The 26,791-nt window shown below is 38.3% G+C and overlaps 1 protein-coding gene across 4 annotated transcripts in view; it reads left to right on the top strand.

The window, feature by feature from the left end:
- The window catches only part of AKAP6 (A-kinase anchoring protein 6), a 506,591-nt gene that overhangs the window by 253,465 nt on the left and 226,335 nt on the right, over positions 1–26,791 (top strand). For 2 of the 4 annotated variants that reach the window (XM_059059544.2, XM_067028592.1), the window contains 2 exons: positions 6,099–6,195; positions 7,312–7,475. In XM_059059544.2, coding sequence (XP_058915527.1) covers positions 6,099–6,195; positions 7,312–7,475 — 261 coding nt within the window. Of the gene's footprint in view, positions 1–6,098; positions 6,196–7,308; positions 7,476–26,791 lie in introns of all 4 variants that reach the window. The other 2 variants (XM_059059543.2, XM_067028591.1) reach the window with 1 other exon arrangement.

The raw sequence follows: 26,791 nt of genomic DNA, 5'->3' as shown, positions 1-26,791 counted from the left end.
GGCAAGGGATGATGATGATGAGGGCCTGAGTCTAAGGCAGTGTTAGTCGATACAGAGAGGTGAGGATAGAGAAATAAATGGTCAGGGCTTGGTGATTGACCGGGCATGTGGATTTTGTTGGCATATTCTCACGGTGTTTCTGATCTCCAGCTCCTACGCTGGAGAGATGACTTGGCAAAAGAATCCAAAGCTGAGGGAAGCTCGTGCTCCTATATTCACAAAGCTCTCAAATTCCTGAGAAGAAACGTTACGGACTCAGGATGAGAAGTAGTTAGAAGAAACTTCCCTGGAGATAGTTAAAAATAGAATGAACACGTCTGCCTGGGATGTGGAGGGACAGAACTGCCCTAGGGTAGATGAATAGTTAGATGGCCTTTGGGATTCTTCACGCTTTGAAAATTTTCTGCTTTAGAATAAAAATTCTCCTGAGCCACCTGTCCTTAACTGTGTGGCTTAAAGATAAAATCAAAGTGTCCAAGAAATGGAAAATATTGAGTCCAAATGCCTGGATTGTAGATAAGGAGAGAGAAGCCCAGAAGGCTTAGATGACTTATCCAAGGGCGCACAAAAGGAAGACTGAGATCACTGGTCTCTCAGTCCCCTGCTCCCTGGACTCTCAGAGAGCAGCATCTGTGTTTGGGTGCCCCCTGTGCTGGGTGGTGGCCCCAAAGCAAAGAGAACCTGGTATCTGTACTTGAGGAGTTCAGAGAGCCTCAACGGTAAGTGCCACTTGTCATCTAAAAATGCCATAAAGTACCACTTGCTATACAGAACATTTGGAAAATAGAGAAAATGAATTTAAAAGTCTATAATGATTTTTCTTTAGTCGCACTCATTGCCAAGCACTGCTTCAATGCTTTACAATCATTATCTCTAATTCTTACAACTTGGAAGTTAGATAATATTACTTTTCATTTTATGTTTCAGAAAGCTAAAGCCCTGAGAATTCATTCCATAAGACCAGACTATGTTAACTCCAAATCCTACCTGCACAAATGGCGTTAACATTAACATTTTGTTGCATTTCCCTGTAGTCTTCTTTTTTCTACAGACTGGGACTATCCATTTACATAGTTACAGTTTAATCATAGATACAGTTTGAACTTTCATTTTTTTGGCTTGTAGTGTGTTCTATCTATTTTTCATGTGATTTCATAGTCTTCATTTTAATGGCTGTATAATGTCTTATCAAGTTTTTCGGAGGTTCTTAAACAAAAATATTTACTCATAAAACTCTTTCAATTTTTGGCACATATGGCATTTGGAAGGTATATTTTATATTTTGAGGACCATCTGACCATCCTCTATGGATGGCATTGGGAAGAGCAGGAGAGAAACTGCCAGGCTGTGCACAGAGGATCATGGCTTTCTTGCCCACCAAGAGCCCCTCTGGGAATGCAGGATGGTGCTGTGCACAGCTCAGATGGAGCCCGGGTGGAGATGGCCTAAGGCAGATAGCAGGTGACTTTTCAAGCCTCTGCTTTTCTGACTGAACACACATTCCTCCTCCTGCCCTTGTGAAAAAGCAAGTTTTCATTTTCTTAGGGTAGTAAAAATCTTTTGTGTGAGGAAAAAGTGTCATCAAGCATCTTATTCATCAACATATATAGCATCTCTTTAAATGACAGTGGGAGTAAAAGTTCATCAGTTCAATATGTCTTTCACATTTGGAGACTCCTGACTAATAAACCTCTGGTATTTATCATCAGAACAGCCAAAGAACTAAAATCTGGCACATGATGTTCTCACGCACTGAGAAAAACTTAAAAAGACAGAAGGTTTTCTCCATTTTTCCCTTCTTCCATTCATTTAGAAGAAAAAACATACCTTTTTTTAATTAAAAAAAATATGAGCATACAGAAACATCTGGCCTCCATTATCATAGCAGCCTCCTAAATGGCCTCCTTGTTCTGCCCTTCTAAATTCAACTCTGTATAAAAGCCAGAAAGATGTTTCTAGAACACAGAACTGTACCGGTCACCGTCCCATGTTGTTGACCTCTTCTTCCATGACTCTTATGGCTCTTGGAGTTAAATACCATGTGCAGCTACAGCTCCCACATCCCCTGCTTCCACCTTGTCCCAGCCATACCAAGCTGCTTCTGGCTCCTCTATTCCTGCTGCAGTAAAGCGTGTCTCCAGCCCCACATGCAAATCAATCCTTTCTTCACAGGCTCCCTGCCAGCCTCTGCAGAACCTGGTTCCCACGTTGAGCTCCCACAGCACCTTTCTAGCACTATCACACTCATACGGAATATAGCCTACAATCTTATTTTTACTTGGCCTGCACGATACTTTAATTAAAAAAAATTAAATCTCATTGGGCATGCATATCACTGTTCAGTTTAAGGCCCTGCCACTCTCTGTTATACATCAAACCCCAATTACGTATTTATTCTGTGCTGGGTCATATAAGGCTACTTGCTTTTGATCTCTTTTACCAACAGACTGTGTGTGTGTGTGTGTGTGTGTGTGTGTGCTGGAATTGGGTATCGTTAAGTTTTGTATCTATAGGCCTGGCAGAGACTGCTCAATAAATATCTGTTGTATTAATTTATGCTTTTTTTAAAAGCATAAATTATGTCGGGAATGATGCAGTAACTCTTTTTGGCCTCTCTGTTCACAAACATAAAATTCATGGACCTCAATGGACCTGGCAGACACTAACAGTATTCCATGGGGATGGCAGAAAGTCTGTGTTCATGATGTGATTCTGCTAAAACCTAGACATTTTGGATCTTTAAGCTTCTGAATGTGATTATGGTCTTTCCCACTATTTCCTGTACCAGGAGATTGATATCAATTCTTATGATCCCTCATGAGTAACTATCTTCATGTTTGTCATAGTTTTGTGCATCAAGGTGTACATTTCCTTGGTTTCATTTCATATCCACATGATCTCCATACTTACATCAAACTGGGATCTTCAGAAATTTGAATGGAATAGAATAAGATGTCATTTTTTATCTACTTAGTAAGGTGTGATCATGATTAAAGTACAATCAGTGTGCTTACCTGAATTTGGATCCTGACAAGGAGTAATGCACCCATATCTATAGATGCTGGTGAGGCTAGGAATACCCATTGGTCAACCTGTGAAGTATCATCTTTTTGATAATCTAGTCCTTTGTCTCAGCCACTGTATTTTTCATTTCCTTAGTTATTCTCATCTAGATGTTCAGTTTCATGCTGCTGTAAAGACACTAAAAAAAGATGGGGTGTCTCACAGGTCCCAGATTACTCATATTTATGGAATTTCACATAATCATCAGTGATGTAGATCTGTGGTAGCTGTCTATGGCCATGTTGTTGCCATAAATTAAATCTCCAGATTATGTCCTGCATTTTCAGGGAGTGCTATGGATGTTGCAGAGGGACTATATACCATAAGGCATTGCTGAGGAAACATGTTAGTAGCACAAGAATGGAAATGTGTCCAGGTATCAAGTTCAAAAAGAAAAGAAAAGAAAAGAAAAAACTCTTTCGCCTAAGCTTCCTTCCCTAGGGAAGAAGTGGGGGCAGAATGGGGAGAGTTTATCATAGAGTCCTTTAGCAGCCAGAAATTTCATTGACAATTTTGTTAATGTGCCTGCTTGCCTGCCTTCTCAGAGGCCCATTGTGAATTCCTTATTTGATATTATTAATGGTTAATGGATGCACCTGAAAATTAAGCAATATTGTACCATTTGGATAATAGTTATATTAAATGGTTCTTTCCTGTAGCATAAAGCTTATCTTTTTTGTAATAATGAACACTTCATCTTTTCCAATGTCCTAATCAAATGCTTCCACATCATCTTGAGGCAGAACCAGATCCAGCTGCATGTATTCTATGCTATTGGCTTCAATTATGTCAAATTATCCAACCTACCCACAGGTCCTAAGGTTCTCTTTTGCTGAGACATAGGCCTGATGCACGTCTTCGGAAGCTCATGATTACCAACCATTCAGCACTAGTCTGTTGTAAGTAAACAGAGAATCAAAGAGAACACTAGGCTAATTTTACAGTTATGAGGAAATCTCTAGAATAGATTTCTTCCTAAATGTTGGCATTCTCAGGTTGATCTCAAGTATTTTTCTTTTCCATGTCCCTTCTCCCTGAAACACAAACATGTACCTCAATCTGCATGGCATTGCTTCAGAGTTGATGATTTCCACTGCAGTGGCAGAAAGTAAATAACAGGTGTATTTTGGCTATAAATAATAATTATGTAATTTCTAATAGCTATTATATCATTTGGATTGACCAGAAGCATCGGGCTTCTGATACATTGCCATACTTTATTTTATTCAACCAAATACCTGTAGCTGAAAGAGGGCAATACAAGAAATAGTGAACAACCCTTGGGGAAACCAGTAAGTCTCTTTCTGCCATATTATGCTGAAACTTTACTGTTTCTTATGCATCTAGTAAGATGAAATGATTCATCATTTTGGAGTCATTTTTTTTAGTCAAAATTCTTACCTTTATACTTCAAGTTCTAATCTGCCTGTCCCTATTTCCTTCATTTTCAGCTTATTTTGACTGTTGTGCTTTTTCTTTTGAGCTTTAAAAGACCCCTTTTTTCCACTAAGAAAAAGACTCACCAATGAACATCCAAGGTGATTGATGATGCCCTTTGATGTGCAGGGGCCATGCCTTATACCCCTTAAATTGCTATGACCCTGTCCAGTGTACAGAATAGGCATAATACATGGTTGCTGAATGAATGAATGAGTGAAAGAATAGAAATATTAATATCTAATTTCATAATTTATGGTTGTTTAACCTCTTTCATCCAAATTACATTCCAACTGAGACTATCATCTTGAATTTCTGTCAAATATTCTTAATACTAAGTTCGGTGTATAGTACTTGCAGCCATTGCTCAGTGAGTGTTTAGTGAGAGCAAAGTATATTGTATACTTTGGAGCCCTATTATGGAGAAGCCGAAATGTGGCACATAGTCTTTCAAAATCCATACTTTTTCAAATTAGTCAAGTCAAGGAATGGATTTTCACCCTGAAGACTAACCATTGATGCAACACATTGGTCACTATGATTACTCTCCATTGGACCTCCTGTGTTTGGAACACCTTATAACATTCCAGAGACGGAAAAATCTTTGGAAAACCATCTGTGTTTCTTGAAATATTTAAATGGAAACCTTCCCCTTGAGAGAGTCCTATTGATCCAGTTCAGCAGATATCCACTATTCCTGCAAACATTTATTGAACACCTTGTATGTGACATGAGTTGGAAATAAATGTGAAACTGGCAATTCCTTCCATTGTAGTTCTTTCTTGCTTATAGTTTGGTAGGCAAGTATAGGAATAAAGCAGAATTCAGTGTGATAAATTCTACAATAGAAGCAGGTATAAGGAGCAGAGGAAGCTGAGAGAGGGGAGTAATTAATTCTGTGTAAGGCATTAGGGAAGGCTTCCTGAAAGAAATGGCTCTGGGTTGGAATTCATCCATAACAGTCTTTGTCTTTTGGATGACTATCATGAGTGAAAAATGCCCCTGTGATGTACTGGATGTATTCATTTATAACGCAATGTCATATTGTAAGGAATAAACTTAAAATTCAAACATTTGAAAAACATTGGACTCCTCACTACAGCACCTGAATCCACCTCAATATTCTGTGGTTTGTGTGATATCTGAGAAAGAGCTTAATCAAACCCCACGATATTAATGGACTTATACATGTGCATATAAGGCTAATATAATTTATGTTGCCAATTCTTTTATGGTTTCATAAATAGTGCTATCAGTAACATTTCTAAAAAGTGACGAAATGAGCTCATATGTGCTGGTAGAAATTCAGTATGTTTTATAGAACACTGCTACTCTTGATATAGCCTACGGGATGTGACTTTTCATAAAAACCTAATGAATTTCTAGATTTGTCAGCTGTTTCCAAACAGATGCACTCTGCTAATCTAATGGAAACATTCTGAGCCCAGATCCCAAATATCAATAGCTTTTAGTATTGCAAATTAGTTTGTCTTTTGGGTAAATTGGACTGTATGGCTCTTGATAAAAAGTAGCAAGTAGTTTTGTACGGATGTTTTAACTGCCTTGCTGGGCTTTGATGCTCATATTTTTCCTTGCAGAGTTTTAAGTTGAATGTAGACAGTCATTGTGCTCTCAAGGAAGCTGTGGAGGAGGAAGGACTCCAACTTCTCGAGCTTATTGCATCTCACAAAGCAGGTAAATCCTCCTGAAATATTGCAAGTCTTTATGTCTCGAGACTATTAAGAATGAAGAAGCATTGCTGTAAATTACTGCATATATTCACTTCCTTATGTATTATTAATATTTACATTATCAGATTGACCTTCAAGATTTATAAATGTTTCATATACTGCATACAATGCTGTGATACTTGTAAGATGAAATACTGCCTCCAAATGGTCTGTTCATTTGGGGCTTGCTGTTCGCCTGAGTTTCAATTGAAATCACATTCCTGAAAACTTCACTGACATGCTTTTTGAGTAGGTGCTCTGGAAATAACATTAAGATAATGAATGAGAATTGTGCATATAGTTATAATGCATGTGCATTCAGGTACTTATAGATATCATTACAGATATAAGGCAGGCAGTCTAGAGATACCTGATTATTTCCCTGCCAATTCACACACATGAACGTTTTGCATGTTCTTTGCTGGTCATTGCATTAGCAGAGTTTTGGCCTTAGACCAATTCTTACTCCAGTATTAATGTATTTGTGAGGAACAGATTATAAATAAAAAATAGTTTTGTCATTTGGTTATACTTATCCTGGTAGTAAAAGACCATAAGACAGGATGAATTACAGTTTGGCACTTGTTTTGAGCTTACCACAGCTAAATAAGAAAAGAGCAGCATTAATCTGATGTGCTAATACTAAAGACTGCTGTCTTAAATCTGGCCCATTTACTATAGTTCGGGTTGAATTAACTTTACCTATTTCCATACATTTTCTGATCGTTATAAAGTCTCCACACAGATACACACAGGGCCTTTTATTTGGAATGTGAAGCTATAGTGTTAATAATTTTTATGTATCGTGATTTTCTGTTCCATATACATTTTTTTAGTCAATATATTAGATCTAAGTCTATTCCAAACCATGCATCTATGTGGTTATCCCATTTTTGTGTCCTTATGCCTTCTGTCAAGTCAAAAATCCCAAACCTCTGTTCTGAGTGGCAGGTGATGGTAATGATGGCTTAAAATTATGTTTATTGTTTGAAATATCCATCTAATTTGCTAAATGAAAAACAATAATGGTTAAAAAGGCAGTTGAGTTCGTAACTTGTGCTTTCCCCTCCTTTTGGAGAAGGACTAAAGGACATGCTGCGGATGATAGCAAGTCAATGGAAGGAGCTGCAGAGGCAAATCAAACGGCAACACAGCTGGATTCTCAGGGCTCTGGATACCATCAAAGCTGCGATTCTGGCTACTGATGTGTCTGTGGAGGGTGAGGAAGGGACGGGAAGCCCCAAGGTAAGTGGCTTGAAGTTTGTCTTATTTCTGTCTTCTTTTGAACTAGGCACCACTGAAGTTTTCTTTCTACCCCTAAGGCTTTTCGTTTTTACTGGGTAAACTTTATATATCTCTCTCTGTATAGGTATGTATAAACAAAATGAAATGGTTAAGTTTAAAACATAAAAAAGCCTACAACTTTCAAGTTTTCCAGGAAGGGGTCTTTTTGTGAAACGTGGCAGAGTAGGAGAGGGAAAGTACTTTAGGGGTAGGAGAAAGGGGGACGTGAAACATTTAGTAAACAAAACATAAAGCATCTTTAACATGAATAATCAGAATGGTTTTAAATTGTTTTGTTGCAACTATAAATCACTATAATCAGTGCAATCACTCAGCTCTGACATCCATTAGCCGCTTGGTTACAGCAAATTAACAAAGAAGAGAGAAAGTGATTCATTATCTCATTCCTGTTAATGACTATCAGATGCATTGCCTAATTAGGGGATGGTCATTGTAGTGGGAAGAAGGTCATATGCTTTGCTACAAATCTTTTTGCTCTGAGTGTAAGTTCTCCATAATGGTGCATGCACCAAATACAAGTACTTAAAGAATGAATATTGACATGTTTTGGTTATCTACTTTAGATTTACAGAATAATCCGTAAAGCATATGCAGTTAAATTTTAAATGAGGCACCTTCTGATACAGTGCAGCACTGTTCTAAAGGTATCTTTGGACTCATGACGTAGAAGATAATGGACTCATGAAGCAGAAGATAATTTTATTAATTTGATATTTTCTTGCAATCTCTCTTTTGTATTTGTTCTTTTGTGAAAGTTGATGCAGAAAACCAGTCGCATAATAGACTAAGCACGGAAACATACTGTAATATGGGGGGAACAGATTTAAGAGTTCATGGCTCCTATTCCTGGCATGGACAAAGTAATTAAATCATCATCAAGTCACATTTATTCAGTCCCCATGTGGATTGGCATTGGGCTAAATGTATACAGAGCAAGTTAAACAAACCCTCTGCCCTCTGAGCCTCACATTCTCAAGTGCAGGCAAGGAGAAACCCAATCTGCCCTGCAGTGGTGAGGCCATGCAACCAGTGAAAAACTTAGGTGGTTTATAGCTTTGGAATCTCGAAAAACAACCTTGAACTTATTTGTTGGAAACAGAGGATGGAATGATGAGCTCAGTTCCCTTTAAAGAAGGTTCCATGGAGGAGGTCACATTTCAGGAAATACTTGAAGAAAGGAAGAGAGGTGGCTTGGCACATGCGCACATATTTTAGGAAGTGACGTGATGAAAGGATCAAAGCTGGAACTAATCATAGGGAATGGAGAGTGTCTTCAGCAGACTTCTCAGGGCAGAAGTGGAGCCCTTTCAAGGAGCAGACTGCAGGAAGAAGTTGATTGGGCTAATACCTGGGCTGGAGTAGGGGGCAGTGATGATGAGAAAGGACACAACTAAAAACTTTGTTGTGTTTTATTTATTTAACAAAAATAAACTGAGTGCTTACTTTTTAAAAGCTATCCTGTATTGGATGCATTCCACATGCCAGACACTGTTCTACAGTACTTCTGTGTATTCTCTCATTTAATTCTCACACAAACTATTTAAACCTTATAAATAAGGCAGTCCTATTCTAATTTCCAATGGGCAAAATGGAGGCACAGAGAAGTTAAGTAACTGGCTTAAGGTCACACACGTAGTAGGTAGCAGAGCTAGGATTTGAATCTGAGCCCTTTGGCCCCCGAGCCCATTTTCAACACCACCTAGAGCACTGCCTGTTACTGGCACTGCTCAAGGTGAGACATGGTGGTGAACAATCAGCCTCAGTACCTGTCTCATGGGCCTTGTGGTGAAGTGGGGTGACAGACTTAAATCTAACAACCATGCTTTTATAAACCATGATGGGCTGTGAAAGAAAAGAAAAGGAAGCAACCAGAGGTTGGACTGGGAGAAGCGATTTAGATCAGGTTATCGGGGAGCGCTTCTTTGAGGAAGTGGCATTCTGTGAGCAGGCTGTGCAGCTAGAGGGGAGGTGGGGGGTGTGCAAGGGAGGCTGAGTGGCTGTGGGCACAAAGGGGAGGGTTTGGGAGTGAGCAGGGAAACGACATCATTGATTTGCAGCCTAAAAACCTGTCCTTGGCTTTGGTGTGGAGCGTGGTTGGGTGAGTGCGGTGAGTCTGGGTGAGGGTGGGGAGGCACCAAAGCGGAGCTGCAGAGATGGTGCAGTCACCTGCATTAATAAAAGACCTGTGTTGAAAACGAGTGGCTCTATTCACCAGGGCCAGTTTGAACTGGACACTTAAATGAGCTCATTTTGTCGGGAGATACTGAGATGAAGTAAAGAGGATAACTGAACCAAATGGGGAGAAAGTATTATTAAATGAGAGGTAATGTCAACATTTCTCAAAAAGAGGACCACCTTCCCCAAGCCCCGCCTCAAATGAATCAGAGTCTCCTGGGAAGGGCCTCAGAATCTGCATTCCACAAGCTCCTAGAAAACCACTGTCATAGGCTCTAAGAGGCCCTTTTCCTACAGTGCTATACGATCCTCACATAACGGGGATCCTCACACAACATGAAAGAATGTCTGTCTTGTTGTTACTTACAATACCAAACAATTGGTGTCAACCAAAATGTTTAAAACAGGGGCTGTTTAATTAAATTATGCTACATCTTATCCTAATGAAAGGTTATATAACCATTAAAAATAATGTTTTAGAAGAGAATTTTTAAACATTGGAAGAGACCTATAAGATGCAATTATATATTTTAAAATATCTTTGAATTTTCTAAGTCTCTACAATGAGTAAGAATTATTTTAACCAGAAAAATAAAGAATATATGTAAAAGGAAAGAATTACAAAGTGATTTAAAAGGTAGAATATATGCCATTGATCTGAAGAGACTTGAGATGTGAATTTAGATCTTAGGAGGAAAAATAGATACATCTGATTCTTAATGATTTGGGTGTCTCAGTTCTAAACAAGACAAAACAACAACAGCAACAAAAACCCTCTCTGTTTGAATCATCTCCAAAGTGAAAATGTCTTTCTTGAGTCACATCAGTTTACAAAGAATAGCGTAAGTAGTTTTTCTGGTTAATAGTATTACTATTCCAAAGCATTCATGTCACACTATGTGCACAGTGTGGTGCATCTAAAAGCAGCTACGAGGAGAAGCTTCTGTGGGCGTCTACAGATGTAGAACCTGAGGGAGGTGTGAGAGTCTAAGACTTGGATGTGACAGAGCTGGCCGCACCCCAGGCCTTCACCCCCCAGCTAGTTCTCTCTTCCCCGGTTTGGGCTGAATTTTCTTAGGGCAGATGAACTCATCCATAGTCAAGGGTGAAGGTAAAATCAATTTAAGACAAAGAAAATGCATTTCTAAATTTAAGCTTAGGAAACTGAGGAGAAATCAGAATGGTCATTCCTTCTATTTGCTTAATGTTTATGAACTGCCTTCCTTAGTCCCTTGGTCAAGCACTAGGAATAACAGGAGGGGCTCAGACTATGAAGTCAGACTGTCTGAACTCAACTCCTGACACTTAACTAGCAATGACTTTACTTCTCTGTGCCTCAGTTCCCTCATTTGTACGACGGAGGCAATGCTAACATCCACCTCAAGGAACTGTGATGCAGATTAAGGGGTGCCTGGCACATAGTAAGTCAGAGATGAGGATAAACATGCAAGACTGCATAGTCTAGTGGTGGAGACAACAGACAAATAATTCTAATAGAATCTGACAAATACTCTAGTAGAGGTAGGTACAAAGTTCTATGAGTACAAGGAGAAGGAAATAGCTACCCCCAAGTGGGAGTATCAAGGAGAGACTTGCAGGGGAGCTGATGTTCTAAGTGGAAGGTGGAGGGAAGGATTTCTGCCTGGGTGAAGTTGATGGACACAGAGAACAGACCTGGGATCTTCTGGAACATGATTAGGCCAGCTTGCCGCAATCTACCCAAGGCTCATGATGTGACAAAAAAATGACCCTTAATGATCAGTGATGTGAGCAGTAATTCCTCATATGTCTCTAACTGACACTATCCAAGCCAAGTGAGGTCGCTAAAGAGAATGTATCTAATCTGTCCTGTTTAAACAGAAATTTTTCTTTCCATATTGCACCAAATAGAGCAAGCTTAAACCCTGGAGTTCACCAAGACTAAAAGCTGGATTCAACTTTTTATCTATCACGTTGTCCCTCTTTCTGTGACGTGACCTTGCGCAGGTCATGTACAGATTGTGCCATGAAATGCATCTCCTGGCACAGCAGTTATGATCATCTATTTCATCTTAGTCCTAAAAGAGGAACTAAAATTAAAACATAATAAAAAAAATAACTCCAGAATTCATCTTAGGTTTACTTCAGAAGCTACTGGGAACTTGAGAAGCATAATAGAAAATCTAAGCAATATATCTAGGGGGTATTTTTCTTTTTTACCTTGTTTGAGAGACTGCAGAAAAGGACTTGGTCTTAGAAATCTTGTAAAGAAGGCGGATAGGAGGGAATTCAAAGACTCTGGGAAACTTCTCCCCCAGGACTCGGCAGCATACCTTATTTGTTGTATTTCATTTTTAAAAAAGTGTTTTCCCAGGACTGTGAGATCTTTTATAAATGGAAATAGAAAACAAAATTCACCAATTCTAGAAATAGAGCTTCGGCATGCATATTCAAGAATTGAAAGTATGCTTGTATTTATATATTTTATTTTAAGACAGATTGGTGAAAGTTTTATCACCTTAAACTAGGCTTTTTCAGTATGTTAAACTTCTGAATGGTGTATAGCTGGAGGAATTTCAAAACACAGTGAATATCTAACTCCTAACAAAGGGTGCATTCTTTTTTTGACCTCTCAAGGCAAAAACCAAAAATCCCGAAAGGAAAAAAGCATTCTTAAATTTTGCCTCCTTTAAAATGTTCTTATCCTCTGTTTTTACTTTTTACCTATAGAGCTTGCCATCATTACAGATGTCTTAGAATCAAGGCCAGGATTTCCCCACATGACATCTCAAACTTTGCATCATAGAAAGCACACAACAATGGTTCTTTTGTCCTCTTTAAGGAAATATATACATTTCCAAAATAAAGAATATTTGAAGACTGTATTGTAAATTCAGAGAACTTTATAGCTACTAGAAGGGTGACCTAGCCTGGGTTCCAACCAAGAGCTTCACTTCCTTAGTGAAAGGAGATAGAGGGTTTAGCTGCTTTGAACTCTAAGGTTGTGCTTATTTTATCTGGCTTCTTTGAGGTTCTTAGATTGAAGTCGTCATCCCTTTGGAAATGGATATCAGACTGTGAAGGTCATCAATGTTATCTATTTAACAATAGCACAAGAACAAGCTTAAGGACATTTCTTAAATATGTTTGCTCAGCCCTACGAATGACAGTTTCAGATATTGGCTGAGAAGGGACGTTTGTGGGTACTCTAACTTGGGTATGTCACTGACCACCTAGCCTTTCATTGAATGTCAAGAGTAGACAAGTCTAATACTAACACATATTTTCTGTTTGTTTACCAGACACCCAAATCTTAACCTAGTATTTATGCTAATGAGTTATGGGTAACTTTCTTTAACTGAAGGGAGAGAAAGAGGCTGATTTAGGGAGGACTTTATATGATAATTTTCTCTGTGTTATATAGTATCTCTTGGGTAATAGTGCAGCTGGATATTATTATCCTGGAATGGAATTTGATCCTGATTCTTCCAAAGCATTGGTGAGACAAAGCATTGTCTCTGCATTCTTTTCTTTTCTGGCTCAAATGCTTTTGTAGTTGCATGTTGTTTAATATAGGATCTTCAGAAACAGCTTTAAGATATTGAATGGGAATTGCATTTATATATGGTTAGTCCCACATACACTTGGCACTGACATATATAAAGAATTACTTAACATACTTTTATCTTTCCCTCATGCAAAAAAAAGGAGCACAGGTATATGTTGTCAAAGGAACCAGAAATGATATCATAAGGTTAAACTGGGCCGAAAGTAGTAGAAACAAAGACAACAGGCAAAGGCCTGACCATTATTTATTGAGTGCTGACAGAGAGCTCTGCCCAGTGCTGGGTCAGACATGAGGGAAGACACGCTTTTCTATCAGTGGGCTTATCATCTCAGTGTAAGCACACAGTGTAACATCTTGTCTAATGTAGATGGGGCTATCTTATATCTAGAATAATAGATCACCTAAGATTTAGATCATCTTAATTAGGATGTTGGCAGATTGAAATGGAATGGGGTTCTTGATGCAAGCAAATGAGTAGTAAATGCATTACCAATTCCACCTCTTCCTTGCAGAATTCTTCCTAAAAGCCAGTATCCAGTTCCTTTCCTGCTAAACTATATAAACAGTACTGAAATGCAGTACCTAAGGAGAGCTCTTTCTTCTACTGTGGATTCTTCAGTAGTCCTTTTTTTGTTAATAGAAGGGCAACTTTTCTTCAAAAGTGTTTGTGAAAGACAGAAACAAAAGTGAGTTACTTTTTTGAAGATCAGTTGTGGTTATTAAATTTGTGATGGAATTGAATAAAAGATAGTTCTTCTAATCTCCTTGAGGCACTTAAATTTGCATATTATCAGATGTGTGGGCGGGCCCAAGATGGGGAATTTTTTTAGTAGTCTGCCACTGTAACTAGGTGACTGAAAAAATGATTGAGATGATATAACATATATTAGGTCAAAGGACAGCTAATGGTCAGACCTATCATGGTCTATATGATATATAAAACCATAGCTTATCTTGATTTTTCATACTATGTTTCCATTGCTGGATGATTCTGGGAGTGAAATTCGTTGGTGTCTCTAATCAACACAGGGAAATGTCACTGGCAAGAGTAGGTAGCCTATTTTTTTTCCCCTATTTAGTCAGAGTGCCTAATCTCTGAATCCATAACAACTAGAGTTGCAGAGATGCATGGTATTAGATACAAAGTTACATTCTACAGAAAGCAACACTCTTTTATTGGCAGAACTCACATTTTGTAACTCAGCCTGATCTATTTTGAAGATAATATCTAGTTAGACACATTAGAGGTACTTTTTGATATATAGTGGAGGTCAACATTTTTTTAAAAATCTATAAGTATTTAAGCACAAAACAGAAGGCAAGATACAGAATTGCTTCTAAAATCCACTTTGAAATTAATAAGTAAATTATTTGAAAGTGTGGAACAATTACTTCAGTGTGTGATTTACACTTTTCCCCCGGAATGTGTTGTTTCTGGCAGGGGAGCATCTGAGCTGGGAGAGCCCTGCTAAAGGGATTACTTTGCTCTGGCTCTTGTGTTTATTGAGTCACCTAGGACTTCTTATAAAACAGCAGTTTTCAAATGTACACACACCTGCACTTGACACCCTGAATATTCCAAAAGTTTGTTTAACTGTTCTCACACCCAGAGTATCTCTCCCATCCAGTGAGGTCAAAAAGCATTGAGATGTCCACATTCTTGTTTTTCCTTCTCCTCGGAAATTACTTGGAATATAGCCATTTATGCAGTTCTGATGCTAACAGAGACAGAGATGTTTTTTCAGTGTACTGTAGTGCTCTTTGCTACCAGGCCTCACAGAACATCCCCAGTCTTACCTCCCACTGTGCCAAAATGAAGGTTAACGTTTCTCGGGAAACATTAACTAGATTAGAGGTCCTCCTGGGCCAGAGTCCAGGGATCCATCTCACTGCGCCTTCCAGGCCATTTTGCGTTGGGTGGGAGTGGTGACTTCTCATCTTTGTACTTATTTGGCCTGCAGAGGCCAACACTGGTTTAGCATTGCCCCCTGCAGGGCTAAGCAAGGCCCTGGATCTTTCTGTGTGAGAAAGGAGAGAGGGAAAAAGAAGCCTAAAGCAAGAGGCTAAGACAAAGAAAAAGAGAGAGGGAAAGAAAAGAGAGAGAAGGAACAGAAAGAGAAAGATAAAAGAAGGAAGTATGTATCCAGTGAAGCTCATTTGCCTAAGTCGCTTCATGAGCTTTAATGCTTTCATGTCTCTTGCTCCTTCTGTCTTATTCTTTCCTTTCTCTAGCTCTGGAACTCAAAGCCAGAAGAACTGTATTTTTGACATCTTAGATATTATCTTATAACCGCTGTGTGTGTGTGTGTGTGTGTTTAACATACTCTATTAATGGGGTTAGCATAGTTAGCAGGCTTACTATGGTCTAGGTTTGTATCAAGCCTTTTACCTGGATCATCTCATTCATTCTTCCCAACAGTATAGCAGTTGTAGCTTCGGTTGTCATTTTTACTTTACTGATAGAAAACGTAGGCTCCAGACACATATTAGGTACTCAGGCTCATTCAAAGTCTTTTTAAAATTCGTATGTGACAGCATAAAGGCCAGATTCCTTACGCTGTCATTTGACTCCACCTGCTTAGTCGAGATTCATGTCACTGTTTCATTTCATTAATGTTCTAGTTAATTCACCATCTACCAAATGCCTTTTCCCTTTCTTTTCTCTTTGCTTTTGCCCAGGGCTTTTCCCATTCTCTCTACTTACACTGCTCTTATCCATCCTTAAAATCGATAAATATGAATACACAACTCCATTGTGATGTCATAGCTCTGGACAGGACACTGTTCCTCTCCATGCTCACTGCCCAGCAGTAGAGAAAGACACACACATAATTCTAAATTAAGGCAGACTGTGTGATGAATACTATAATAAGAGATGGGAACATAAGAAATAGGGAAATTGGGGGAGGGGACATTATTTCAATCTGATGGTGCCTGGGAAAGCTCTTTGCTCTAAGAGAAGATGGATTTTTGTGGAGGTCTCTAATATTCTGACAAATTGTTAGTAGGAAGATATTGAAGGGAGAGCATTCCAGGTAGAGGAAATAACATGGTAAAAAGCATGGAAAAAGGAAAATATGAGGGATGTCTCGAGAATGGTGAACAGCGAATAGTTTGGCTCTTTTGAACATAGAGTGTCCATGTGTTTATGGGAAGGAATGAGGACCTAGTGGAAAATAAAGCCTGAAAAGCTTTGAGCTATGTACTGGAGAGGTCTGAATATCAGCTGAAGAGTTTGTGTTTTGTTAGTATGCCTTTAGTGTTTTTAATCAGAGGTCCCCAGCATTTTGGCACCAGGGATTGGTTTCATGGAAGACAATTTTTCCACAGACAGGGGGAGGAGGGGGATGGTTCAGGCCTTAATGTGAGCGAGGGTTCAGGTGGTAATGAGAGTGATGGGGAATGATGGGGAGCGGCAGATGAAGCTTCTGTGGGGCCCGGCTCCTAACAGGCCACGGACTGGTACCAGTCTGTGGCCTGTGGGTTGGGGACCCGTGTTTTAATGATTGGATTTAGCCACAGAAAACAGATGGTAAAAGTAGGATGAGAGCGGAAGGACTGACCATGAATTAGGAAACTAGTATAATAACTAAAGGCAGCTAAAGTCAAGCAGTGGCCGTGATAATAGAAAGAAAAAAGTAGAAGCGATATTATATAGGAAGAAATATTAGGATTTGGCATCGAGGGAATAGTTAATGATGACTCAAAGGAATTGAGCATGAACAGTTAGGAGAATGGTGTTACTATTAACTGAGGTAGGACAGATGTCTAATTAATAAGAATATCTGGATGGGAGAAGCCAAACAATTATCTGTGTGGTTATGTGCAACACTCAGTTGAAAATGTAAGCCCGAAGCTTGGAGCTTGGATCAATGCTGAGGTTACAGGTTTGACAGTACACATAGATTTTTAAAAACATTTTTATCGGAGAGGGCTTCCCTGATGGGGCAGTGGTTGAGAGTCTGCCTGCCGATGCAGGGGACGCGGGTTCATGCCCCGGTCTGGGAGGATCCCGCGTGCCGCGGAGCGGCTGGGCCCGTGAGCCATGGCTGCTGAGCCTGTGCGTCCGGAGCCTGTGCTCCGCAACGGGAGAGGCCACAACAGTGAGAGGCCCACGTACCGCAAAAAAAAAAAAAAAAAAAAATTTATTGCAGTATAGCTGATTTACAATGTTGTGTTAGTTTCAGGTGTACAGCAAAGTGAGTCAGTTATACATAGACATATATCGACTCTTTTTTAGATTCTATTCCCATGTAGGTCATTACAGAGTATTGAGTAGAGTTCCCTGTGCTGCACAGTAGATTCTTATTAGTTATCTATTTTACATATAGTAGTGTGTATATGTCAATCCCAATTTCCCAATTTATCCCTCCCCTGCCTTTACCCCCTTAAGTTTGTTTTCCATATCTGTGACTTAAGTTTGTTTTCCATATCTGTGGAAAACAGATATGGAACCTTAAGTTTGTTTTCCATATCTGTGACTCTATTTCTGTTTTGTACATAGGTTCACTTGTACCATTTTTTTAGATTCCATCTATAGGCGATATAGGTGTCTTTCTTTGTCTGACTTACTTCACTCAGTATGACAATCTCTAGGTCCATCCATGTTGCTGCAAATGACATTATTTCGTTCTTTTTTATGGCTGAGTAATATTCCATTGTATATATATGTACCACATCTTCTTTATCCATTCCTCTATTGATGGACATTTAGGTTGCTTCCATGTCCTGGCTATTGTAAATAGTGCTGCAATGAACATTGGGTTGCATGTATCTTTTCAAATTATGGTTTTCTCTGGCTATATGCCCAGGAATGGGATTGCTGGGTCATATGGTAGTTCTATTTTTAGTTTTTTAAGGAACCTCTATACTGTTCTCCATAGTGGCTGTACCAATTTCCATTCCCACCAACAGTGTAAGAGGGGTCCCTTTTCTCCACATCCTCTCCAGCATTTGTTGTTTGTAGATATTTTGATGATGGCCATTCTGACTGGTGTGAGGTGATACCTCGCTGTAGTTTTGATTTGCATTTCTCTAATAATTAGTGATGTTGACCATCTTTTCATGTGCTTTTTGGCCATCTATGTCTTCCTTGGAGAAATGTCTATTTAGGTCTTCTGCCCATTTTTTCATTGGGTTTTTTGTTTTTTTGAAATTGAGCTGCATAAGTTGTTTGTATATTTTGGAGATTAATCCCTTGTCAGTTGCTTCATTTGCAAATATTTTCCCATTCTGAGGGTTGTCTTTTCGTTTTGTTTATGGTTTTCTTTGCTGTGCAAAAGCTTTTAAGTTTCATTAGGTCTCATTTGTTCATTTTTGTTTTTATTTTCATTACTCTAGGAGGTGGATCAAAAAAGATCTTGCTGTGATTTATGTCAAAGAGTGTTCTGCCTATGTTTTCCTCTAAGAGCTTTATAGTATCCAGCCTTACATTTAGGTCTTTAATCTACTTTGTTTATTTTTGTGTATGGTATTGGGGAGTGTTCTAATTTCATTCTTTTACATGTAGCTGTCCAGGTTTCCCAGCACCACTTATTGAAGAGACTGTCTTTTCTCCATTGTATATTCTTGCCACCTTTGTCATAGATTAGGTGACCATAGGTGCGTGGGTTTATCTCTGGGCTTTCTATCCTGTTCCATTGATCTATATTTATGTTTTTGTGCCAGTACCATATTGTCTTGATTACTGTAGTTTTTTAGTATAGTCTGAAGTCAGGGAGTCTGATTCCTCCAGCTCTATTTTTCTTTCTCAGTATTGCTTTAGCTCTTTGGGGTCTTTAGTGTTTCCATACAAATTGTAAGATTTTTTTGTTTTAATATTCTGTGAAAAATGCCACTGGTAATTTGATAGGGAAGTCCATGTAGATTTAATAGTTGTAACCTTGGAAGTTGATATTGACAAGAAAAGCCTATTGTGTGAGAATGAAGGAGAAGTTTGATAGAACCTTGAGGGATGTCTAGGGTAACTGAGAGCAAGGACGTCATATTACAACTGGGGATTAAGTGAGAATATACATGCTCAATAGTGAAACTCCCAGCTCTTGCCTCCCAGAATGCTGTTAACCAGGGGATAGTAGGGATGTAGTTCAAAGGAAATTTTCATGGGGTAGGGGTGACCTTAGCATGTTTATAGGTTAGAGAATAGGACTAGTTAAAAAGGGATGGTTGAAGAAGATAGTTGCAAGAAGGATGAGAAAGAAGATGAATTGGCACAATGATTCAGATGTTGGAGAGGAAGTGAGTCAGGTGGAGCTGTGAATTTCAGGAAGGGAGGGTATGTCTTATGAGATAGGAGAGAAAGGAAGAATATTGAGTGGTAAGCAATGGTAAAGAGGGAAGGAAGCCAAAGGATTTAGAACAAAGGCAAAGTCAATGTGATTAGTCAGTGAGGCAATTATATGAATAGAGAGAGGGTTGAGAGTGAGGAGTGACTTGAGAACAAGATCCCACCTTCTCAATAGAGATTTCCTGCAACTTTCCAGTCCTAGGTGATTGCTATCCCTTCTAAACTGTATTGTATTTACTATTTGTACCATACATTTGGTGATTAATCACACACAGCCTTGTGACCCATTTCCATTGTTGTCTTGAGCTCTCATTTATACCTTTTGTAAGTTAACTTTTAAGGTGATTATACTCCATGACTAAAAAGTCCTCAGGGCAGCAACTGCATCCTATACTTCTTTGTTTTGCTCACTTTAAACTTTATTTGAGCTAAAAGTATATATTTTAATTTTTTTAATTGGTCGATATAATATTATTATTAAAGTTGAAGACAGCACTCCACTGTATCTTCTCATCTTTTTATCTTAGCTGTGTAAATAATGGCACAATCCTATCTTACCATCTGATCTTTCTCTCTACAGTTCTCTCCCATTTCCTTTGCCGCTTGCTTTTTACTGTAAATAAAACAATCTTTAAAAGAGCTGTTTCACCTATTTCTCCCCAAATAACTAGTAATTTATATGATAAAGAAGAAAAAAGTGTGATTTTATTTACTTACTTTAAAAATTTTATTTCCTTGAATCACTTAGTTAATTGTTTTAATAAGCTGTTAGTTTTTTGGTTTTTTTTTTTTTTTTTTTTGGTTTCTATTTGAAGAGACTTGCTGAAAAAATATATTCTGAGTTGCTTTGAAAAAGATTAAAAGCATCTAATGTGACTTAGCAGCTGACCAGCACACTGGTTGATGAAATATGTAGTCTTTGCTTGAAAGCTCTCTAACAAAATTAGCTGAGATTGAACCTGAGAAGGTAAAGGTTTCTAAATTGACATAAACTCAAAGGACAGAACTAAATCATACTACTATTTGAATCTCTAACAAAGTCTAATCTTTGACATATTATATTTGGTACACTATAATCTGTGTACATACACATTCTTCTAGTAAATGATGAATGAGGTTTAGCTAACATAATATAGTTTATTATATTCTTTTATACTCTTCTAGACCTTTGTAGGAAATTTAAGGTTGGGGAGGTCTGCTTTGTAAAATGTCCCAGATCACTTCTCTGGAACAGAGTCTCTATAGAACACACATGCATGCATTTTTCCAAAACAGCTTGGTCAAATGTATTTCCCTACTGTCATTCATTTGATGCCTTGTCTGGCTGCCATTAGATAGATATGGGGAAGTACTGAATTTCACTGGATAGTTCCGTCTGGCTAAAACCGGTAAAACCAATTCTTTCTGATGGGAATTTTGGTCCAGTTGTGAAACCAGAAAGAAATTAGTAAAGTTTCATCAGCATATTTGACCTTCAGTACTTATCTGAACCTTCTTAGATTCATCCGTAATTTGAGGGCTATTCTTATTGAATTATGTAGAATTTTGAAAAACTCTGTCTCAAGATTTTTTCTCCTTTTCAGTCCCTAATCCCCAAAGCTTTTATTTTTTTCCTATTTGAAAGTAACTAATAACCACATGATGTAAACTTGTGATTCTAATGCTGAGCAGGCTCAATAGTATCAGTGAAATTGACTCTTGTAGGACGATGCCTACCAGCTTAATGTGTTGGAATTTTTCCCATTACTTAAGACTTCAGAGGTTTCAAAACCGGGCCTGTTGTATACTTAACAAGTGCTTTACACTGACCCCATTTTCTGATCACACACTGTTTCTCCTCTTTGCAAACTCTTCTGAGAATTACATATTTATAAAATAGCAGCTTTCAGGACCCCACTGCCCATTCTCATTAATGAAGTTCTTGTGTCACGAGTTTTTTCTTTCAAGCAAATTAGATTAACATGACAACAGAAAACAAAATGTATTTTTTCAAATTATCATTAAATAGTGCTAATAATAATGTTGCATTTTAGAATGAAATTAAATCATCTCATTTCCGAATAATTGAGAATGTTATAACTGTTACTGTAAATCAGTAATTGAAAATTTCCTCCCCCCCCTTTTTTTTTGGTTGAAGGCTAAGAATTATTAACTGTGTAATACAGAACAAAGAGAGCAGTGATGTGAACAAAGATATCACTGGATAAAGGTAAACTTGATGTTCTGAGTGTTTTTTCTTCCCTTGTAATTACTTCTGTATTTTATCCAATTGTGAAGTAGTTTTCAGTTGTATTCCTGCTTCAGACCTTTGACAGATATCATCTTCTGTTGTTATCTGCAGATTTCTTTTAGTCTCAGTTGTACACAAAAAGCTTAATGACTATTCTCCTTTGGCTAATGCAAGAAAAGGAAATCAGGTAAAAGAGTTTGAAGATAGAATTTCTTTGGAAATTTTGCATTTTAAGCAGTCACTGTCTTACAACAGCTTCTTTCAGTGAATACCTGGAAATTGAAACTCCTGTTGTGTGTACTTCTCCTAGGCAATCAATAGTTCTCTCTCTTCCTATAAATGGGAAAATTGGATATTAGGAAGTATAGGCACACTTCTCCTCCTAAAAGGCAAGTGGGTTGGGGATGTTACACTAATGATACAATCAGCAGCAGCAGCATCAAACAACAGTTATTGAAGTCATCAAACAATGACTACATGATGACTTTAGCCACAGTCACTTTATTGAAATTATCCTCATCGGTGTTCACTCATGATTTCTTGGTTATCAAATAAAACAGTCTCTGAGCCTCAGCTCCCTAATTTATAAAGAAAACATTTGATACTGATTAGTGGTTTTAATTGATAAATTATTAGCCAATAATTTTTTTCAAAATAAATGTTATTCATAATCCCAATACAGAAAACAAACCAAAGTGAAATTTCTTGGTTGACTCAGAACCTGGAGGCTTTGTCCCCTGCTTACTACCACCTGGACCTTCTATAGCCCTCCCTGTCCCCAACCTCTGCAGAGCTCGCAGGTTCCATAGGACGAAGTTCTGAAACTAGCCTCCCAATCTGACCTTCTTGTCCGTGCCTCTTTTCCATTTGCACCGTGACTCTCCTACGCGGGATGCTTCAGTGGTTTTCCATTGCCTGCCTATAAAGTTCCTTCCTTTTGAGCATTGTTCCTTTGAGTCTCTTGTCTTCCTTTGCAACATGGGCCTACTTCTAGTCTCCAGAACTGCTCAACTTGTCCTTTTTTCTATGCTCTTCTCATTCTGCTCCTTATATCTTAGCCCATCTCTAACTGTTGAGTCCTTTTCACTCTTACCCAATACCCATCTAAGTCAAATGACTCTCAATTTTCTCATAGCATTTGTACCTCAATTATAGCACATATCACATGCTGTCTTTGAATTTTGTATTAAAGATGTCCCTCAGGCTGTTTGCTGTCTGAAGGTAGGGAACTATTTCTTGTTAATTGTTCTGTACACCGCAGTGCTCAACATATGTCCCTTAAAGTCTACTTTCAAAAATGCTTGTCAGGGAACAAAACATTTACAACAGAAATCAAAGTCCTTCAATTATGTGGGTATTCTTTAGATTATTTATTTCTGTTAGTCCCTTATTCTGTAAGTCTGTTAGTCTCAGTTTTATAAACTGATCTATATTCTCTGAGGTTATGTAGATTAAATTGATTAAATTTAATCGATATGATGGAATCAAGGCCAGTTATATAAACCTAAAGTGAAGTATCTTTTTAATGCAAAATGTTTTATAGCTTTGCGTTTCATAATAAAAAGAAAAAGGAAAAACAAAGCAACCTACTATGTGTTTGGAAATTTGTCTTTTTTTGACGTTTTTTTTCTTGACTTTTAAAAAAAAATTTATTAATTTTATTTTTGGCTGCATTGGGTCTTCATTGCCATCTTGACATTTTAAATAGGGTTATTTATGAGTTAGTTAGCTCACGGACATCCTAGGCATACCAGTTGTACATTAATAAGTGTGGCATCTGTACTAACACTATAATTTTTTTTTTTTTTTTTTTTGTTACGCGGGCCTCTCAGTGTTGTGGCCTCTCCCGTTGCAGAGCACAGGCTTCGGACGCGCAGGCTCAGCAGCCATGGCTCACGGGCCCAGCCGCTCCGTGGCATGTGGGATCTTCCCGGACCAGGGCACAAACCCGTGTCCCCTGCATCAGCAGGCGGACTCTCAACCACTGTGCCACCAGGGAAGCCCAACACTATAATTTTTAATTTTCATTTAAATAATTGTTATTGAGCTCCCAGGAGAACAATGAAATGTGTAATTTCAATAAAGTATATCTCTTTTTGTATTTATTTTTCTGTTTCCTGTAAGTTCTATAAGATTATCATCCCTTAATAGAATATGTCTGAGAAGTCAATTAAGTTTAATGAAAGTTACAAAAGCTGGTAAAGGAGAGAACGTACCACTGTACAACTATTTAGTTTCTATTACTTCATTTTAGTTACTTAGTGCTTCATAATTTTATTAATAGTTTTGGGATAAGGAAAGGTATGCTGATTTGGTAAAGTTTATATTGATATTTCAAACAAACTGTAATAAGAATATGTCCCATGATATAGTAGTGATAGTATAGTGATTAATATGCTTTGGAGGAAAAAGCCCAAATAAATTTAGTAGTTTTTTTCCCCCAAGACTAATATTATCAATTATTTTCATAAGTGGGGAAGAACTGACATTGAGACTAGAAATAATGATGGAGACAAATAGATATATTTCAGAATTAGAAATCTGAGGGCTTGAAATAAGTCCATATATCCGTAAACCACAGACAAATAGAAGGTACTTTCCCCAGGGATCATTAAGTCAGAGAATCCCTTCTCTGCACCTGTGTGATCATCTGCAGAGGAGGAGTGATAATGCTACCTCTCTCCCTCACAGGGTTGTCGATGAGATCCGATGATATATATGGAAGTACTGTCAGAGTTGGATGGTTGACTAATTCATATGTGGTAGCTAAGAAGACCAGAGACATTTTGTACACTTCTAGACTCTTACAGTTGCAGCCAGGGTAGGAGTCTGACTCCCTGTTCTCTTGCAATGGTGGGTGTGTGGGGCTGGGGTCTCACTGGGTTACAGTGAGGAGCTTTGAGTGGGACATGGAATGGAGGAGAGTCACCTCAATCAGGGAGGAGGTGAACAAGTAAACCAAAGACAGTCGGAAGCAAGGACTAAATCCACAAGTGGAGTCAGAGGAATGGATGTGAAAAGGAAAACAGGAAGTCAAACCTGAAAGTAGCCACTTTGAGGCACCAATACTGAGATCCAGATGCTTCACAATAGGGACCCTAGGTGGTACCAGAGGCAGTGGTGGTGGGAGCCGTTAAGGTGCCAGAAAAATCAGTCCTAGCACAGGCCATGCCTTCCACACACCATCCCGTGATTCCTGGAATTTCCTTTCAGTGCAGAAATACCGGCCCTATAGATCCCACAGATTCAGTGTGTGACATCTTCATACTTTTTGAACTCTAGCATAATACCCTTAGGTGACTAAATCCTGAGATTTAGTGATACAGGATCTGAACTCTTGAATTATGATTTTATGTTTGTTATTGGAAGTAATTAGTATGATATCTTGTCAAGGGTCTTTGATGTTAGGATTATATGAATATGTATCTAGAGCTCTACAGTAAATTGCTTCTATGACATATTCATTATTTACTCTTGGTAGGTCTAGTATTCATAGGGTAACATTTAAAACATGCCAACTGGCATTGAGCACTAATTTAGCTGCTGATCCCTTTCCACTTCCCACATCCCCTGACTCTTTGCCCATTAATTCCGTGGGACTCAGTTTAAATCAGGAAAGGAAAAAGTGTTGTGTAAAATGAGTGTAGTCAGGCAGAGGCTCTGGTTCTTATGGCTTTGCCATTAGGAGCCTCAGTAAATTCCTTTCTGCAAAGTATTTGATTCTTGTGGCTTAACTACCAGTGATGCCTCAGCGGGGTTAGCCCCTGGAGATGAGAGAACTATGACCACAGTTGCAGACAGAGAAGACTCAAGTGGGTTAGATAAGGAAGTTATTTCCAAGTAGCTTCACCTGTTTCAGCATATGTGGCCTGGTCTTTAAACTCCAGCCCATAAAGCAGTATTTCCTGTCCTAATAATTTTCATATCTTGGTGTCCTAATAATTTTCATATCTTGGTCTCCTAATAAGCATGGAGCCATAAGTGGGCTTCACTGTCTGTCTGCATCTGACTATCCCGACTGTGTTAATCATCATCTGCTCATAGAAGCATGGAAACCCTGGGAGATTAGTGCTTGGCAGAGTCAGTTAATTGGTCGGTTTGTGCACAATTTTGGGAGAAGAGAGTGGAGTGGCAAAGTGAGTTGACTTTGGAAATATGAGTAGACGCGGTACTGAAAGTGCAGAGGGACAGCCTCCTACCTAATTGTGTTGTGCTTTTTTTAAAAAAAAAAAAATGAGATATAGTTGATATACATAATTGTTTTGTGATTTTGAGTAAAAAGATCTTTAAGTACAAGCTATTTTAATTCTTTTCAGGGCTAGTAGGAAGCTATTTCATCTAGTGTGAATGAAAAGCAAGTCTTTGGGTTTATGAGTCCAGGGCCCCATACAATTGCAGAAGTATTGGAAGATACTTGTGTTAGGTGGCCATAAATGACGACAAAGCACAGGACTAATGGGACAGATGAAAATACTCTGTTCAAGAAAAATAGGCTCCTTTTCATAAAACACATGACATTCCTGCATCCTGCATCTACCATAATGTAAGGACCCCATTAACAGAAAAGAAATGAAAAATAAGGAGTCAGCATGCTTGTTACCTAAACCCATCATAACATTTTAAAATGCTTAAATTGTCGTTCCTAAAAAGAAATTACAGCCATTGAGTGGCCGTTTTGGCTACTTGGCAAGATCTGTAATTCAAATGGTTCAGGACTTAATTCTTATGGAATTTTGTTCACTTTTCCTATGTAAAAGGGTCATAGCATTTTATATATTACAGAAAAATATGAGATTAGTAAGGCCAGAAAAAATAGGGAAAAATAAGAAAACATACCTCTTTCTCTGTTTCATAAAACTGTGGTAGAGTACTAAGTAAGACAAACAACCTTATAATTAGAAAATTATAAGAAGTTATTTTTATTCTAAAAATCACATTAATGGCTTTATCTGTAGCACAGTTATTACCAATTGCCATTAACTTGTCGACACAAACAAGCTTAAAATTTATTTCATATT

Source organism: Kogia breviceps, chromosome 3, assembly GCF_026419965.1.
Source record: "Kogia breviceps isolate mKogBre1 chromosome 3, mKogBre1 haplotype 1, whole genome shotgun sequence".
NCBI classification, from domain to species: Eukaryota; Metazoa; Chordata; class Mammalia; order Artiodactyla; family Physeteridae; genus Kogia; species Kogia breviceps.
This window is presented reverse-complemented; position numbering and strand designations above follow the sequence as displayed.